This window comes from Palaemon carinicauda, chromosome 26 (assembly GCF_036898095.1).
Source record: "Palaemon carinicauda isolate YSFRI2023 chromosome 26, ASM3689809v2, whole genome shotgun sequence".
Classification (NCBI taxonomy): Eukaryota; Metazoa; Arthropoda; class Malacostraca; order Decapoda; family Palaemonidae; genus Palaemon; species Palaemon carinicauda.
The window spans coordinates 64334619-64354618 of record NC_090750.1 but is presented as its reverse complement, the minus strand read 5'-3'; the positions used below and the strand labels follow the sequence as shown (position 1 = coordinate 64354618).

The following is a 20000-nucleotide window of genomic DNA, read 5'->3' as shown; positions in this document are numbered from 1 at the left end:
TGAAATATGTAATATGAAATACTAAACCTTAGAGGTCCTTAAGGACATGACCTTTGATAATATTGACCTTGAGTTTTACTGCCATTGACCCTAGATATAACATTCTTCAAATACCATCGTCAAGTTTAGTAACCTTTCAGTGTCACTAGATCCTATGGTTCGATATGAAATATGTAATATGAAATGCTAAACCTTAGAGGTCCTTAAGGACATGACCTTTGATAATATTGACCTTGAGTTTAACTGCCATTGACCCTAGATATAGCATTCGTCAAGCTGTGGAATGATCTTCCTAATCGGGTAGTTGAATCAGTAGAACTTCAAAAGTTCAAAGTTGGAGCAAATGCTTTTTTGTTGACCAGGCGGACATGAGTCTTTTTATAGTTTATATATGGCATATCTGTTTTTGACGTTAATAGTTTATATATGACATGTCTGTTTTAACGTTGTTACTTTTTTAGAATGATTTATTGTTAATTTATTCACTTCATTTATTTATTTCCTTATTTCCTTTCCTCACTGAGCTATTTTTTCCTATTGGAGCCCCTGGGCTTATAGCATCATGTTTTTCCAACTAGGGTTGTAGCTTGGATGGTAATAATAATAATAATAATAATAATAATAATAATAATAATAATAATAATTAGTAACCGTTCAGTGTCACAGTCGATGAATTTAGCTGATTTTTTAAAACGCATTCCTTCCTAAATGGCCGCTAAGTCATGATGCCATGCATAAAATCTATACTCATATTTACCGTCGGCAAGAGGGTGTGAGGATGTAACTTTGGCGACCTGGGTTCTCTCAAGCTTTCTGCGTCCTCTGAGCTAGAGAGGCTAGGAAAGACTAAGAAGAAGAGTAGGGTCACGGCCAGCAGCTTCAGTTGGACAACCATCGCGATGAAATGTGCCTCTTGACAGTTCTCCAGACTATAAACCTCTCCTCACGACCCTGTGGGGATAACAAACGAAATAGTGGGGCTTGAGTAAAAACTCCGTCTTATATATATATGGGTAGTGTTTGGGGATGCAAGGGAAATCCATGATGATTATAAGCCCGGGACTTTTTTTTTTTTTTTTATTCAGATTCCAGCGGATACTAGCTTAAGTAGGAAAACTTGTGCCACTTATCATGCATCGTACACAGGACACGTTAAGTGCATCTCTCTCTCTCTCTCTCTCTCTCTCTCTCTCTCTCTCTCTCTCTCTCTCTCTCTCTCTCTCTCATTCACACACAATTTAATTTCTTTTGCGTTTCCGCATACTGTATATCTAAAATGTAGCAGTTACATTTAATCAAAACTTAGCATACAAGGGAATACTTGATTACCATTTGTACACACATACATTAGGCTGAAAATACATCTGAGTCGTCTCATGTCGTATTGTCTGATGTCTTTGGATGTCTTAGCAGGATGCAGCGAAGTAGCAATGGGAAAGCTTACGCACATTGACCGTATAAAAAGAACAATGAGAAACATCTGATTTAGAAAGAACGATGGATATAACCTTCTGCATCCTTAAAATGATATGAAGTTTCCGCAATGATGAAGAAAGTTGTCAAATGGGGTAGAGTTTCTGTATTTTAATTCAGGAATTAATGAAGACCGAATTTTGATCTTTACAACAAACACAGATTTTTCAACTCTGGATAAATAGCAAACATTGGTATACAGATGGCACATTTAAATGATTTCCTCTTATTTTCTTTTTTAGACAATGCTGAATTACTTGTAGGTAAATCTGCTAATCGCTGAATTACTTGTAGGCAAATCTGTTAATTTCTGAATTACTTGTAGGCAAATCTGCTAATCGCTGAATTACTTGTAGGCAAATCTGCTAATCGCTGAATTACTTGTAGGCAAATCTGCTAATCGCTGAATTACTTGTAGGCAAATCTGCTAATCGCTGAATTACTTGTAGGCAAATCTGCTAATCGCTGAATTACTTGTAGGCAAATCTGTTAATTGCTGAATTACTTGTAGGCAAATCTGCTAATTGCTGAATTACTTGTAGGCAAACTTGCAAACTTGATATTTGCTGAATTACTTGTTGGTAAATCTGCTAATTGATGAATTATTTATAGGCAAATCTGCTAATTGCTGAATTACTTATTGGCAAATCTTCTACTCGCTGAATTACTTATAGGCAAATCTGCTAATCGCTGAATTACTTGTAGGTAAATATGCTAATCGCTGAATTATCTGTAGGCAAATCTGCTAATCACAGAATTACTTATAGACAAATCTGCTAATCACTGAATTATTCGTAGGTAAATCTGCTAATCACTGAATTACTTGTCAGCAAATCTGTTAATCGCTGAATTACTTATATGCAAATCTGCTAATCGCTGAATTACTTGTAGGCAGATCTGCTAATTGCTGAATTACTTGTAGGCAAATTTGCTAATTGCTGAATTACTTGTAGGCAAATTTGCTAATCGCTAAATTACTTGTGGTCAAATTTTCTAGTTGGTGAGTTACTCGTAGGCAAATATGCTAATCGCTGAATTATCTGTAGGCAAATCTGTTAATCGGTGAATTACTTATAGAGAAATCTGTTAATCGGTGAATTACTTATAGAGAAATCTGTTAATCGGTGAATTACCTATAGACATTTCTGCTAATCGCTGAATTACTTATGGGCAAATTTGCTAACTGCTGAATTACTTGTGGGCAAATTTGCTAATTGCTGAATTACTTGTAGGCAAATCTGATAATTGCTGAATTAGTTGTAGGCAAATTTGCTAATCACTGAATTACTTGTGGGCAATTTTTCTAGTTTGTGAATTACTCGTAGGCAAATATGCTAATCGCTGAATTATCTGTAGGCAAATCTGTTAATCGGTGAATTACTTATAAAGAAATCTGTTAATCGGTGAATTACTTATAGACATGTCTGCTAATCGCTGAATTACTTATGGACAAATCTGCTAATCGTTGAATTACTTGTAGGGAAATTTGTTAATTGCTGAATTACTTTTATGAAAATCTGCTAATCACTGAATTACTTGTAGGTAGATCTGCTAGTTGATGAATTACTTGTGGGCAAATTTGCTAATCGCTGAATTACTTGTGGGCAAATTTGTTAGTTGCTGAATTACTTGTAAGTAAATTTTCTAATCGCTAAATTACTTGTGGGCAAATTTGCTAATCGCTGAATTACTTGTGGGCAAATTTTCTAATCGCTAAATTACTTGTGGGCAAATTTTCTAATCGCTAAATTACTTGTGGGCAAATTTTCTAATCGCTAAATTACTTGTGGGCAAATTTTCTAATCGCTTAATTACTTGTGGGCAAATCTGCTAATCGCCGAATTACTTGTGGGCAAATTTGCTAGTTGGTGAATTACTCGTAGGCAAATATGCTAATCGCTGAATTATCTGTAGGCAAATCTTTTAATCGGTGAATTACTTATAGACAAATCTGTTAATCGGTGAATTACTTATAGACATGTCTGCTAATCGCTGAATTACTTGTAGGGAAATCGGCTAATCGCTAAATTACTTGTAGGGAAATCGGCTAATCGCTAAATTATTTATGGAAAAATTTGCTAATCGCTGAATTACTTTTATGCAAATCTTCTAATCGCTGAAATACTTGTCGGCAAATCTGTTGATCACTGAATTACTTATAGGCAAATCTGCTAATCAGTGAATTACTTGTATGTAACTCTGCTAATCACAGAATTACTTGTCGGCAACTCTGCTAATAACTGAATTACTTATCTTCAAATCTGCTAATCACTGAATTACTTGTAGGCAAATCTGTTAATCGGTGAATTACTTAAAGGTAAATCTGCTAATCGCTGAATTTTTTTGTAGGCAGATCTGTTGATCTTTGAATTACTTGTAGACAAATCTGTTAATCACTGAATTACTTGTAGGCAAATCTGTTAATCGGTGAATTACTTAAAGGTAAATCTGCTAATAACTGAATTACTTATCTTCAAATCTGCTAATCACTGAATTACTTGTTGGCAAATCTGTTAATCGGTGAATTACTTAAAGGTAAATCTGCTAATCGCTGAATTTTTTTGTTGGCAGATCTGTTGATCTGTGAATTACTTGTATACAAATCTGCTAATCAGTGAATTATTTCTATGCAAATCAGCAGATCACTGAATTAATTATCAGCAAAAATGCTAATCGCTGAATTACCTGTTGGCAAATCTGCTAATATGTGAATTGCTTATGCTGAAATGTTAAATTGTTCTCGATGACTCTTCCTGTAAGGAACTTTTTCATACAACACACGAATCTCATTTTCTGATTCCATAAGTTTACAACCACCTCTAATTATTTTTTACTTCTTGTAGTATATATAATTTTATATAGAAACATGAATGTATTTTACAATCAGGGATGAATAATGTGCTTTTTACCTGTATTAACTTTCACACCAAACAAGTTACTTTTCCATTTATATAGTATAACAACGTAGCACCCTGCACATTGCCTTTCTATCGAATTTATCATGTTTTTAAGGTATGTGGATGACTTTTATCTTTTGTATCACATTTATTATTATTATTATTATTATTGTTGTTGTTGTTGTTGTTGTTGTTGTTGTTATTTAATAACTTCTCACATGAAACTCAGAACAAATACTTCAACCACTCACAGTGTTTTGCTCCTATTGGAGAAATTCAAGGATGCAATTTTGTTCTTTTACTACAAAGATTACAAGTTAAAACTAATTACGGGTAAAAACGATTACATTTAACAAAAATAATATAATTGCAAAGGGAACGCTTTGTTAGTTACATTAAGATCCATAGAAATAATTCCTCAAGAATAACTTACATTCAATATAAGTATTAGTAGATTAATTGTAAATCTTATTAGTGAAATCAATGAAATTTAATGAACATTCAGTTACTCATCAATCAATATAGGGGTTATGAAGGTCTCTGGGATAACTAATTATTTAGTTTGCCTCATGTCCTGATTGAGATATAGCTTGAAGTTCTTTTAAATATGTGTATTGTGTCAATTTAAATTCATCTAGCACTTTTTTCTTCCAATGTTAATTAAAGATGCTTTATCATTGTTCTACATTTTTAAGTAAAGTCTCTGATTTGAATTAATTCAAGTGAGTTCAGTACACAAAATATTGTTCAAATTGTAATAATTGCATCCTATTTCTAATTATCCTTGTTAGTAGGTGAACACCAGTCTTTGTGAACATTGAAAAATACTGTAAAAATAAATTATTTTCATGTTGCTGTAAAAAAGAGTAATTAGACTTTTCAAATTGGACATGTCTTGAATTAAAATTTTCTTATATTCCACAAATGCCTTGAGATTTCCAAAAATCTTTTGTGAATTCCCCAAAACTTAGATATTGTGCAAGACCAAAGTTATGAAAGAACAGAGAAACATGGTAATGCAAAACTTCCGGGGAAGATAGTTTATAACAGAGCTGATGATCAGTGGTAAATAGACTTTGCATTGTCCCTTCGACCCCTTGCTGCGTCCAATTTTTGATCTTTACATCCATTCCAGCTTCCCTTTTTTCCTCTTTCTGTTAAATTTCAACTGATTAATTGCTCGAATCTTAGCACTTTAAATTCTATAGGGATTTGACTTAGTTTCATTCGTGATAACTATAACTACATGATTCTTAAAATTCCTTCAAATTAATTAAAATCTATTATTTTATCTACATAATGGATGGAAGGCATAGATAAACTAGATAAACTCTCTCTCTCTCTCTCTCTCTCTCTCTCTCTCTCTCTCTCTCTCTCTCTCTCTCTCTCTCTCTCTCTCTCTCTCTGTCATTATATATTAGTTCAGTGCATATTAATTGTCTTACTCTTACGTCAAATTTCCTCTCATTTGATCATAAATGTAAAGTAATGGGGGTTTAAAAACATTTTATATAGGTAATATTCATAGTAATATTAAATATTTACATCTGCGTTGATTTCCCCCTGTCGCATCTCGGTGCTGAGTGGTCTCACAACACTTGGAGGAAAAATATCCTCCTAGTCACAACACAACCCCAGCACTGGGGTTGTCCCCTCAAATTCCATACAACTGTCCATTTATGTGAAAGCTGATTTCAACAATTGCTATAGATTTCAACTTGAGGCGTATTTGGAGCTCATTCCAACTTTTAGTATTGAACTCTCAAGTTACAAATGTTAATGCTAGGCGATGGTAGTAGGTTGGCCAGGGCCCCAGCCACCCTTTGAGATACTACCGCTAGAGAGATATTGGGTCCTTTGAATGGGCAGACAGTACTACATTGGATCCTTCTCTCTGGTTACGGTTCATTTTTCCTTTGCCTACACATACAACGAATATTCTGGCCTATTTTTTACATATTCTTCTCCGTCCTCATACACCTGACAACACTGAGATTACCTCACAATTCTTCTTCATGCAAGGGGTTAACTACTGCACTATATTTGTTCGGTGGCCACTTTCCTCTTGGTAAGGGTAGAAGAAACTCTTAGCTATGGTAAGCAGCTCTTCTAGGAGAAGGGCACGCCAAAATCAAACTATTGTTCTCTAAGTCATGGGTAGTGCCATAACCTCTATACCATTGTCTTCCACTGTCTTAGCTTAGAGTTCTCTTGCTCGAGGGTACACTCGGGCACACCATTTCTCTTTCTCTGGTTTGTTAAAGTTGTTATAGGTTGTATAGAAAATATTTATTTTAATGTTATTGTTCTTAAAATGTTTTATTTTTCCTTGTTTCCTTTCCTTACGGGGGCATTTTCCCTGTTAGAGCCCGTGGGCTTATAGCATCCTGCTTTTCCAACTAGGGTTGTAGCTTAGCAAGTAATAGTAGTAATAATAATAATGATAATGATGATGATCATCATCATCCTCCTGAAGATTGTAATTACTAGTGTGGGCGACACTTCGTGATTAAGAAAGAATGTAAAAATAATGATCAACCTCGGAGCAAATTATGGTTACCATGTGTATGCTTTGATTTCTTTATTCGCAGAAATGAACCTCTATATAGGGAGGTAAAAGTAGCAAAATTTATCGATTGTCTTTTCTTCACGGACTTGTTCTGACTTCACAATGCTGCACTGTAAATTTTTTTTGGGGGGGGGGGGTTCCTCAGTCTTGTGAATTCTACGTCGAATATCTTCCAAAACGATAGATGTGGCCTCTGCGCATACTTTGTCTTTTCGATTCGGTGCCCAACAGGAAATCTGCATTGCCTTAGTTTGGTTGTTTGAGGTATTCTAAGGTCTAGCTTAAGGGAGGTTTAAGATCAACCCTGCACTGATGGGTTCATGTTAGAGTCTAGTCGGTGTGTATTTGGAGAGGACACGACTTGGAGGTGTAACCTTGTTGCCTAGGAGACAACAAAATAGCAAAAGTAGTATTGCTTCACACTTACGTCAGTTGTCATGAAAATATATAGTATGCTTATTCCAAAGAGACTAAAGAGAAAGATTGATGAAAAGCTGAGAGATGAACAAGCAGGATTTTGGAAAAGGTAGAAGTTGTGCTGCCAAATTTTCATTTTAAGACTTGCGGTACAGCAATGTGTAGAATATAGAAATCCACTCTTGGTGGCATTAGTGGACTATGAAAAAGCCTTTGATAGTGTGCACCGGCCAATTTTGTGGAGTCCTGCGTTGTTATGGAGTTCATTTTAGATATGTAAATTTGATTAAGTCTCTTCATGAGCATAACAAGTGCAAAGTTAATGTTAGTGGAGTCCTGTCAAATGGATTTCCAGTGAACAGTGGTGTACTCTAAGGGAATGTGTTGTCATCTATGTTGTTTATCCTCCTCATGGATTTTGTAACACACAGAACAGTTCGGGATGGTGGATAAGTATTGGACTGGATTGCTAACAGAAAATTAGCTGAACTAGAGTATGCTGATGGTGCTGTCCTTATTAGCATAACACCACAGGACTTGCTAAGCTTGCTTACCAGAATGCATGAAATATCACATGTGGTTGGGCTCAAGATAAATAAAAGAAAGACACTAATGATGAGAACGGAGTATCCAATGGAAGATGAAATATCATTAGAAGAAGAAAGGATTAATGAGGTGGAATCATATAAATATTTAGGAACTATTATCCCTAATACAGGATCTTTAGAATTGGAGTTTAATGAAAGATTGAAAAAAGCAGATCAGACAATGGCTAGGTTAAGTAAAATTTGGAAATTGAATCGCCTGAAATTACGTATAAAATCAGGCTACATATTAGTTTAGTGAGATCGGTATTACTGTATGGACTTGAGTCGTGGTGAGACAATGAAACAATATCCAACAGATTTAATAGATTTGAAAACAAAGCCCTCAGAAGAATATTGGGAGTTAAATGGCAGGACAGGATTAGAAACGAAACTATAAGAGAGATTACTCGAGTGCCATATGTGGATGAGATCATGGTGAGGGGTAGATGGAGATGGTTTGGGCATGCTCTTCGCACTCTCCAAGAGAGATTATTTCAACAAGCGTTCAACTGGGCTCCACAAGTTACTAGAAGAGTTGGAAGACCTAGACTTACATGGCTGAGGGCTGTGAAGCATGAAGGAGGAGATGATGAGTTGAGAGGTTTTAAAGGCTTATCAGGAATGGCAGGGGCAAGGGACAGTGAGATCTCCCTATCGAGTAGGACAATACCCGAGAGACTTCAAATATACACTACATATGACCAGTGCCCAAGGCCCCTCTCCACCCAAACTAGGACCAAATAGGGCGCGGCAATGGTTGCTGATGACTCAGCAGATTGACCTATAGGTTCCCCCAAACCGTCCCCATCCTTAGCTCACAAGGATGGTCAGGTTGCAGCCACCAAAGAAACTAACGAGTTTGAGCGGTATTCGAACCTCAGTTTGGCGTTCACCAGTCAGGGACGTTACCACATCGGCCACCACAACCCCATAAATGCTCAAGATAGAGACGACTAGCTAAATCTAACCGTGGCCCTTTGTGTCAATAGGCGTAGGAGATAATAATGAATATTGCATCCAAATGTCCGCTCGTTTTCTAGGCGGTCTTGTCTTCCAGGCCTCCTTGGGTTTTCCTATGATAAAAAATAGTGAAGGTGTTCAGCATTAAAAAACATTTTTCTTGTCTGGTTAATCTGCCGGAGGAACAAACAGGAGTGGCTACATCGACAATCAGTCCCTGAACAGACGGAAAGAAGATTGTTGGCTTTGATAACTTTGATGTCAGTGATTTCGCAATGGACTTCAAAGATACATGTAAATGAGAAAGTTGAGTGCACTAGAGGTTGCTTAAGAATTAAGGTCGTGCCCGATTCTTTCTCCCTCTCTCCTGACCGTTACAACTCTGGTTTTGATTATGTTGGAAATTTAAATTATAATCAAAACTGTGTTATAAATGTGAATGTCAATATGACGATGTGTTGATTCATTGCAATTGTTAAAAATACAAGTGCTCCATATCAAAGTATGATATTTAAAGCGAGTTTCTTATGCATACAAAGCAAATCAATTATTTGCTTAAGGTAAATTGTTACTAAGGGACGCAATGATATATATATATATATATATATATATATATATATATATATATATACTGTATATATATATATATATATATATATATATATATTTATATACATACATACATACATACATATACACATATAGGTTACTGTACAACTGCATATATATATATATATATATATATATATATATATATATGTGTGTGTGTATATATATATATATATATATATATATATATATATATATAAATGCATATATATATATATGTGTGTGTGTTTATATGTGTGTGTGTGTGTTTGCTCGTGTGTGCGAAACATAAACAAGGTTACTGTACAACTAGAAAGAAATTCCTGTTACCTTAAAGGTCGTGTCGGTTAATTAATATTTTTTAAGACGTGCTTCCAAGCGGCCTTGGTGTTGTCTTGCATATAAATCCATCGAATTAGCCTATTATCAATGGATCTGAAATGGGTTCACTGAGATAGGAAATTTGTGTCAAGAATTTCAACGTTTGTCACTAATGCCATATATATATATATATATATATATATATATATATATATATATATATATATACATATATATATGTATGTATGTATATATATGTGTATATATATATATACATATATATATATATATGTATATATATACATATATATATACATACATATATATATATATATATATATATATATATATATATATGTGTGTGTGTGTGTGTGTGTGTGTGTATGTATGTATGTGGATGATGTAATCCTCGTCCATAAGATTTTTTTTCTATTATTACTATGTTAAAAAGATTATTAATTTTGCTTCTGGATATTGATAAATCTTTTAATGTAGCCTTTTCACTGGCTCATGCCTAATACTGTTGAGGTTTTCTGTTTCTACTTCAGATTTATATGACTGAAAGAAAATTGTTTCTGCCGAGTTCATGTTCGTTAAAGGTACTCGGTTTAAAGTCCTTTCGAGATGTCCTTATTTATAAGTCATAGATTCGTTAGTATAGTCGCCTTGTCTCGCCTCGCGTTCTTTTTTTTTTCTTTTTTTTTTTTATCAAGATAATGTTGCAAGAGCTCTGAAAATGATGCACGAAATTTTGCAATCCATCCTTTTTCATATTACTTGTTTTATCGGGATAACATTTGTTTTCAGGTGAATGTTAAGTATTAAAATGCACTAAATATATATATATATATATATATATATATATATATATATATATATATATATATATATATATATACACTCTGAATTTCTAAGATCTACTGACATTCTCATGAAAAATATTTTCAAGAGATAGCTGGGAAGAATGATAGTAAATACTGTATTTCTGTTTTCACGTAAGTCAAATCTTCTTGCTTTATTATCGAGCCGTTTTTTTTATCTTTTATATTGGAAAATGAAAGACCTAAATTACAAGCAAGAAATCTGATTACCACTTCGCTACCCTAGAGTACTGTTTAATCTTCTCAGGACTCTACTGAAATCGAAAAGGTGTCTTTTAATCAACATTTTATTATTATTATTATTAATAGCTAAGCTACAACCCTTGTTGGAAAAGCAAGGTGCTATACGCCCAGGGGCTCCAACAGGGAAAATAGCCCAGTGAGGAAAGGAAGTAAGGAAATAAACTATATAAAAAGTAATAATATGATAATATATAGATTGTTAAGCTACAACCCTAGTTGGAAAAGCAGAATGCTATAAGCCCAGGGGCACCAAAAGGGAAAATAGCCCAGTGAGGAAAGGAAATAAGGAAATAAACTATATAAGAAGTAATAATATAATAATATATAGATTGTTAAGCTACAACCCTAGTTGGAAAAGCAGAATGCTATAAGCCCAGGGGCACCAACAGGGAAAATAGCCCAGTGAGGAAAGGAAACAAGGAAAATTAAAATATTTTAAGGACAGTAACAACATTGAAATAAATAATTCCTATATAAACTATAAAAATTTTAACAAAACAAGAGGAAGAGAAATCAGATAGAATAGTGTGCCAGAGTGTACCCTCAAGCAAGAGAACTCTAACCCAAGACAGTGGAAGACCATGGTACAGAGGCTATGGCACTAACCATAGATATTTCCAAAGTCATTTATGTCCTATTTATAAAATCGTTGTAAGGTTATATTCCCGGTTGATCAATTTATGCTGGAAAATTAGCTTGAAATAAGAGTTTTATTGTTATTTATAGTCGGTGAAGAAATAAAGGAAAATCGCATAAATTCAAAAGATATCTCACTCTATACAAACATGAAAAATTTACGTAGAACATGAATGCTTTAGAATAATAATAATGTTCATGTTCTGAAATTGTCCAATTCTAATAATTGACGTTTATCTTATCTTTTTTTTTTCTTTTCTTGAAGAATTACGTAGCAAAATTACTGGCATCTTTTAGTGCTTAACTTTATTCATCTATTTTCCGGATCCAGTATCTAATTGAATCAAGGCTACCCAAGTAATCTTTGGTGCTGTATTTTGATAAGATTTTGTCTAATAGACGTTTATCTCATCTTTTTTTCTTTTCTTGAAGAATTACGTAGCAAAATTACTGACATCTTTTATTGCTTAATTCACCCCCTCCCCCCCAGATTAATGCTTCCATAAAACATGATAATCAGAATGATTATTGAAGATTTGGGCTCTGTACTTCCCAAAATAACAAACATTTGATAAGCTTAGCCGTAAACGCAGCAACCCCCCAAAGAAGGTACGAACTCATCTTTATTCAAATGGTTTTTTACCTTGCACAAGGCAGCACGCCTTGTGGAATATCTGCTAAGAACATTCTTTCCTACTTTGTTAGAGGCTCGGGGGTCCTGATTAGTCGGACAAGGTCTCGGGCTGTAGTAGATGACCTCTCCTGTCGTACCATTCCCAGCCTCCCCCCCCCCCCACACACACTCATTCCACATGCTAATCCTTAGTGCACAGCCGACCATTCCCAGCCTCAAACAACAACAACCCCCGCACACACACACTTATTCCACATGCTAATCCTCATTGCACAACCGTAAATAAACCCTTTATATTTCTTTTTCCTTTCTTTGCAATTTGTTTTTTTTCTTTATCTATTTTGAATAAGGTAAAAAGGATATGAGTTTTCTTGTTTATGATGTTTCAGTAGCTTGATATCATAGTGTATTTAAAGAAAAGGGATCCCCCCACCCACACACACTCATTCCACATGCTAATCCTCATTGCACAACCGTAAAAAAAACCTTTATATTTCTTTTTCCTTTCTTTGCAATTTGTTTTTTTCTTCATTTTGAATAAAGTAAAAAGGATATGAGTTTTGTTTATGATGTTTCAGTAGCTTGATATCATAGTGTATTTAAAAAAAAGGGATCTGCAAAATTTGAATTGTTAGTAGACACAGAGTAGTAATCATATGAAGGATCATATCTAAAAATGAATATTACTTTTCTTATGGTGAATCGTTTAATATCAAAAGGAATCAAAGACCTATATTGAAATAGACGGTGAAAGGTAGATAGGAAATGTGCTGCTTGACACAAATGACTATATCAAAGTTATGGTAGCATTAATTTGGTACATAACCGAAATTTTTCAGAGGTATGAATATATAGAATATGTACAATTGGACACGGGAATTCGTGGTACACCTCACTTTGAGGAAGTGCACCCTGACACACCCTTGCTGCACATCGAGTAACTAAACAGCTAGTGTAAGGAGATAGGACAGAGGTAGTGATCGGGGCTAGACACAGGAACTTACCATACAAAAAGCGTGTTACAGGATGGACTTCCTCAGAGCGAGGTGTGCCAAGAATTTCTGTGTCCAACTGTACCATTTACGGATTGATTTTTGATATTCAAACTTATAAACATTATCCTGTTGAAGATGATATTGCTCTCTCTCTCTCTCTCTCTCTCTCTCTCTCTCTCTCTCTCTCTCTCTCTCTCTCTCTCTCTCTCTCTCTCTCTCTCTCTCTCTCTCTCTCTATATATATATATATATATATAAAATTTTATATATATATATATATTTATATATATATATATATATATATATATATTTATATGTATATATATGTATATATTTATATGTATATATATGTATATATTTATATCTATATATATATATATATCTATATATATATATTATATCTATATATAATATATATATATATCAATATATCTATATAGATATATATCTATATATATATATATATATATATATATATATACATATATATATATATATATATATACATACACTCGTCTTTCAATTTACTTTATTCATCTATTTTCCGGATCCAGTATCTAATTGAATCAAGGCTACCCAAGTAATCTTTGGTACTGTATTTTGATAAGATTTTGTCTAAGAAATAATATTCACTAGCTCATGAATGATTGTGATGGCAACTTGTAAGTTCTTTTTCCTCCCCAAAAAGGGTTCCAAGAGTAGAGAAAGTTACCATATAAATTTTCACATGAAAACAGATATATTAAGTTTGGAGGCTTTTGATGTTACTGCGTTATCTTTGAGATCTGAATAATGATGTCAGATGGGATGCCTGAATAATGATGTCAGATGGGATGCCTGAATAATAATGTCAGATGTAATGCCTGAATAATGATGTCAGATGGGATGCCTGAATAATGATGTCAGATGGGATGCCTGAATAATGATGTCAGATGGGATGCCTGAATAATGATGGCAGATGGGATGCCTGAATAATAATGTCGGATGGGATGCCTGAATAATGATGTCAGATGGGATGCCTGAATAATAATGTCGGATGGGATGCCTGAATAATGATGTCAGATGGGATGCCTGAATAATGATGTCGGATGGGATGCCTGAATAATGATGTCAGATGGGATGCCTGAATAATGATGTCAGATGGGATGCCTGAATAATGATGGCAGATGGGATGCCTGAATAATGATGGCAGATGTGATGCCTGAATAATGATGTCAGATGGGATGCCTGAATAATAATGGCAGATGGGATGCCTGAATAATAATGTCAGATGGGATGCCTGAATAATGATGTCAGATGTGATGCCTGAATAATGATGTCAGATGGGATGCCTGAATAATGATGTCGGATGGGATGCCTGAATAATGATGTCGGATGGGATGCCTGAATAATGATGTCGGATGGGATGCCTGAATAATGATGTCGGATGGGATGCCTGAATAATGATGTCAGATGGGATGCCTGAATAATGATGTCAGATGCGATGCCTGAATAATAATGTCAGATGGGATGCCTGAATAATAATGTCAGATGGGATGCCTGAATAATGATGTCAGATGGGATGCCTGAATAATGATGTCGGATGGGATGCCTGAATAATGATGTCGGATGCGATGCCTGAATAATGATGTCGGATGGGATGCCTGAATAATGATGTCTGATGGGATGCCTGAATAATGATGTCAGATGTGATGCCTGAATAATGATGTCAGATGTGATGCCTGAATAATGATGTCAGATGGGATGCCTGAATAATAATGTCAGATGGGATGCCTGAATAATGATGTCGGATGGGATGCCTGAATAATGATGTCGGATGGGATGCCTGAATAATGATGTCAGATGGGATGCCTGAATAATGATGTCAGATGGGATGCCTGAATAATGATGTCAGATGGGATGCCTGGATAATGATGTCAGATGGGATGCCTGAATAATGATGTCAGATGGGATGCCTGGATAATGATGTCAGATGGGATGCCTGGATAATGATGTCAGATGGGATGCCTGAATAATGATGTCTGATGGGATGCCTGAATAATGATGTCAGATGGGATGCCTGAATAATGATGTCAGATGTGATGCCTACCTTGATATGGAACTGATATATTTCAGCCGTTTCCAGCTAAGTTAAAAGATTTAAATTTTGTCGTGTGATTCCTTTAGATTCATCCGCACGTCTTTTGGTCCGTTCAGTCTTGGTTCTTGACATGTGGAAGAAACGAAATATGAGTTTCTATTTACTATACAGTGCACGTCACTTTCTATGGGTGACTTAAAGTTAGCATCTTTGCTGATAAACTTGAACGAGCAAGTTTCTTGAAATTTTTTTATAAGAATCTGCGTCTTATTATTATTATTATTATTATTATTATTATTATTATTATTATTATTATTATTATTATTATTATTATTATTATTATTATTATTATTATTATTAGTCAATATACAACCATAGCTGGAAAAGCAGGATGCTATAAGCCCAAGGGCTCTAACAGGGAAAAATAGCCAAGTTAGGAACGGAAATAGGGAAATAACTAAATTATATAAGAAGCACTGGATAATTAGAATGAGATATTTTAAGAACAGTAACAAAATTAGGAAAATCAATCCACAATTTGGTCACAGCTGGAATACTGTGTAATATTAAATCTCATAATCGAGAAGGCTTAACTATTAGAATTAACTGCATACCTAGTGTTACGAACAGGATGGTACTGTTCAGGAAGATCTGAATGTAAAGGATGATCAGGATTATAAAAAAAGATCCTATGCAACATGCATAACGAAATAATTAAAAGCCGGTGCCACAGATTAATATCAAGATCAGGAATAAGAAATTTGATAGATCCTAAGTTCCTGTCCAACAAATTTTGATGACCAGAAAGGAGAACAATCCTCGGAACAAGGTAGAATGAAAGGATTAAAACGTCTTCAGAGTATATTGATCACCGAAAGTCTTATACGACTCTCAAAGTGTTTTTTTTTTTTTTTTTTTTTTTTGTGCAATTGAAAACACAGACCTAACGTGTTATCACAATTTTCTTGTTGTTTGGTTAAGTATCCGATAGGTTTTATATCCCTCCATAATGGATTACTAGCTTGTTTTGTATATTTTAATGTAGGTACCGATGTGGAGTATAATTTTATTCCTACATACAGAAAAAAAAAAATTTAAGTTTTGGGTCAAACCTAGAGGAAGCGATATATCTTTGCAGGAATCTTGGACAACTTAGACAGGAAAGATAAAAGATTGTTGGGTTCTTGATAAGGAGCACCAGGAGAAAATTGACAGATTGAATGAGTCTTAGAATACAGGCTCCGGGGCGGATCAGAGCTGTCAGTATACCTCACGCATATGCGTTTTAAAGGGCGTTTGCAGCGTCCATTTGGATTTTGGCCGTGCGGGACCAGAGCTGTCAGTATACCTCACGCTGTGCCTATGGGTGTTTGCTGGGTCCATTTGGTTCTTAGTGCACCCAACTTTGTAATCTTTTACCTTACTCCCTTTCCTATTTCCTGTTTTATATCCTGGGGTTTTTTTTTTTTTTTTTTTTTGCTTCACAAGGAAAATGGGTAGGGGGTTGTTCTACAGTTGCCCCTTTCCGCTTAAGAGCGTTTGCAGCATCAGACCCGATACGGGCCATATGGCCTAGATGCCATACACACTGTACATCTGGCCATTCATTATTATTATTATTATTATAATTAATAATAATATTATCATTGTTATTTATTATTCTTATTGTAATTATTATTACTATTATTATTATTATTATTATTATTATTACTAGCTAAGCTACAACCCTAGTTGGAAAAGCAAGATGCCATAAGCCCAAACTTCAACGGAAAAATAGCCCAGTGAAGAAAGGAAATAAGGAAAATATAAACGATATAAGAAGTAATCAACAATTAGAATAAAATATTTTAACAAAATTAACAAAATTTCATATATAACCTATAAAAAGACTTATGCCAGCCTGTTCAACAAAATAGAAAATCATGATGAGTTAGTGTCTCCCAACAATTCACTATTCATCCTTTATAATGGACCGACCACTTTATTGTCAAGATATCAGAAATATCAGTATATATATATATATATATATATATATATATATATATATATATATATATATGTATATATATATATATGTATATATAATTTTTTTTTTTTTTTTTTTTTTTTTTTTTTTTTTGCTGTCGTCTATTGTTAACCAACATATGTGAGAAAGGCGAGAAGTACTGTCCAAATTGGTGATATAAATAACGAATTGAAATCTACCAAGGTCTACCACTATAGGATACCTTTCATCTGAAGCCCGGCCTTTGATTTCGGGTATCAATCAAAGGCTTTTCGTTGCAAGAGTAAATCGTGCAATTCGTAAGGTTGTAAGATTTAATTTCCATTTTTGTTTACTTTTTTTTCTCGTCATTAGTCTTCATTGATATAAGGTAGCAAAATCATTTGTGTTGCATTTAGCTCGAACATTATTATTATTATTATTATAATTATTATTATTATTATTATTATTATTATTATTATTATTATTATTATTAAATGCTAAGCTACAACCCTACTTGGAAAAGCAGGATGCTTACCCAGGGGCCCCAACAGGGAAAATAGCCCAGTGAGGAAAGGAAACAAGGAAAAAATAAAAAATTCTAAGATCAATAAAAACATTGAAATAAATATTTCCCACACAAACTTTAAAAAGTTTAACAAAACAAGAGAAAGAGAAACAAGACAGAACAGTGTGCCCGAGTGTACCCTCAAGCAAGAGAACTCTTAACCGAAGATAGTGGAAGACATTACACCATCAAGACTCGCCACGCGTTAACCGAAAGTCACTCTCCTAATTGCAATTGGCGATTTACATCGTCTAACTCACAATTTGTGCTAATTACCTGACATTCTTGATGTCGTTTTATCTATCAATGTATTAATCTATTGATATTTAGCAACTGAACGCCGTACTCGTACCCAGTCAAGCATGATAGTAATAGCATTAAAGAAAAATATTTATTGTTTTCTGCTGTCGTTTTAGCTGTATACATATCTATAAGAAAAAATATAAACAGAACAGTAGATGATAAATCTTATCTGTTAAAATGCAACCTTCAATTGACAACAATGGACTGACGATTGTTTATTATAGGGAAGTCCTACAGACTGTGCTGATTACAGAATAAGAATTAGTTCTACCTGTCATAATTAAGATTCCAAAGAAACATGAAGATGATTTACGCACGAGGAATAAAAAAAAAAAAAAGTACTAGCACAGTCAGGATGTCTGAGTAATTGCAATCTATGATTGGACGCATATAAAAGATGCTGGCCTTCCTCAATATATTTGGACGTTGTTGACCTTCCTCAGGGCCATTCAGTGACGTGGGTTACAAATATGGCACCAACGACTCAGTTGCCATATACTTCCAAAACTGTTATTGCAATTCGTTAATGAAAAACTATAATTAATTTTGAAGAGCATTTTACATTTTAAATGATTTAGATGCGTCTATATGAATTTTCCCCTTTCACGAATGATCTTCCTAATCGGGTGGTTGAATCAGTAGAACTTCAAAAGTTCAAAGTTGGAGCAAATGCTTTTTTGTTGACCAGGCGGACATGAGTCTTTTTATAGTTTATTTATAACATATTTGTTTTTGATGTTGTTGATAGTTTATTATATGACATGTCTGTTTTGACGTTGTTTCTTATTTTAGAATGATTTATTGTTAATTTGTTCTCTTCATTTATTTATTTCCTTATTTCCTTTCCTCACTGGGCTATTTTTCGCTGTTGGAGCCCCTGGGCTTATAGCATCTTGCTTTTCCAACTAGGGTTGTAGCTTGGATAGTAATAATAATAATAATAATTATAATAACGAGAACATTCATTCTGGTCAAAACAGTGGAGTATCTATCTCGATTTCAAGTTCAACTAGGTAAACAAAAACTTAATCTTGTCTTACGTTTTTATAGTTACTGTTGGAGAAGCAAGATGGGGACAATGGCCTGACTATTTTCTTTTTCAAGGAATGTTGCAGTAAGAAGATCAACTGGGGCAAAATAAACCACATTCACAAATCTGTTCAGTCATCTATCTATCGATCGTTCTATCTGTGGTCTTCCTCTGTCTTGGGTTAGAGTTCTTTTGCTTGAGGGTACACTCGGGCACAGTATCCAATCTTATTTCTCCTCTTGTTATGTTGAAGTTTTTTATAGTTTATATTGATCTTTATTTTAATGTTGTTACTCTTCTTAAAATATTTTATTTTTCCTGGTTTCCTTTCCTCACTGGGCTATTTTCCCCGTTGGGGCCCCTGGGCTTATAGCATCCTGCTTTACCAACTAGGGTTGTAGCGTAGCAAATAGTAATAATAATAATAATAATAATAATAATAATAATAATAATGTAAAGAGATGGAAAGGCCAGATATATTAAAGCAATAAAAAGTGTACATTGATATAGGCAAGACAACTAATGCATGAGAATGATGAGACTTTGGCAGTGATGTCATAAACAGGTTTTTACGTTGACCACCTTCTAACGACTATCGTCTTCCCATTTCCAGCACAACGCTTTTTATGATTGATTATCGGAAATCGCGTTTATCTTTGGAATTTAGAAACCATAGTTGATTTTTTTTTTTTCTTTTTTTTTTTTTTTTTTTTTACAAAGCTTTTTGCTCAAGGAAAGTATTGGCTTCATATAGAAACGTTGCTTTCTAATTGCATGAATTACAATTAGTTTTTTCATAATATATTGATATAACTTTGTCATGATCGCAATATT

The 20000-nt window shown here is 34.2% G+C and overlaps 1 protein-coding gene across 4 annotated transcripts in view; it reads right to left on the bottom strand.

The window, feature by feature from the left end:
* The window catches only part of LOC137619550 (lipase lipl-4-like), a 110991-nt gene that overhangs the window by 31791 nt on the left and 59200 nt on the right, over positions 1-20000 (bottom strand). For 2 of the 4 annotated variants that reach the window (XM_068349647.1, XM_068349648.1), the window contains exon 2: positions 758-951. In XM_068349647.1, coding sequence (XP_068205748.1) covers positions 758-895 — 138 coding nt within the window. In that variant the 5' untranslated portion in view covers positions 896-951. Of the gene's footprint in view, positions 1-757; positions 996-20000 lie in introns of those variants that run through there. The other 2 variants (XM_068349650.1, XM_068349649.1) reach the window with 2 other exon arrangements.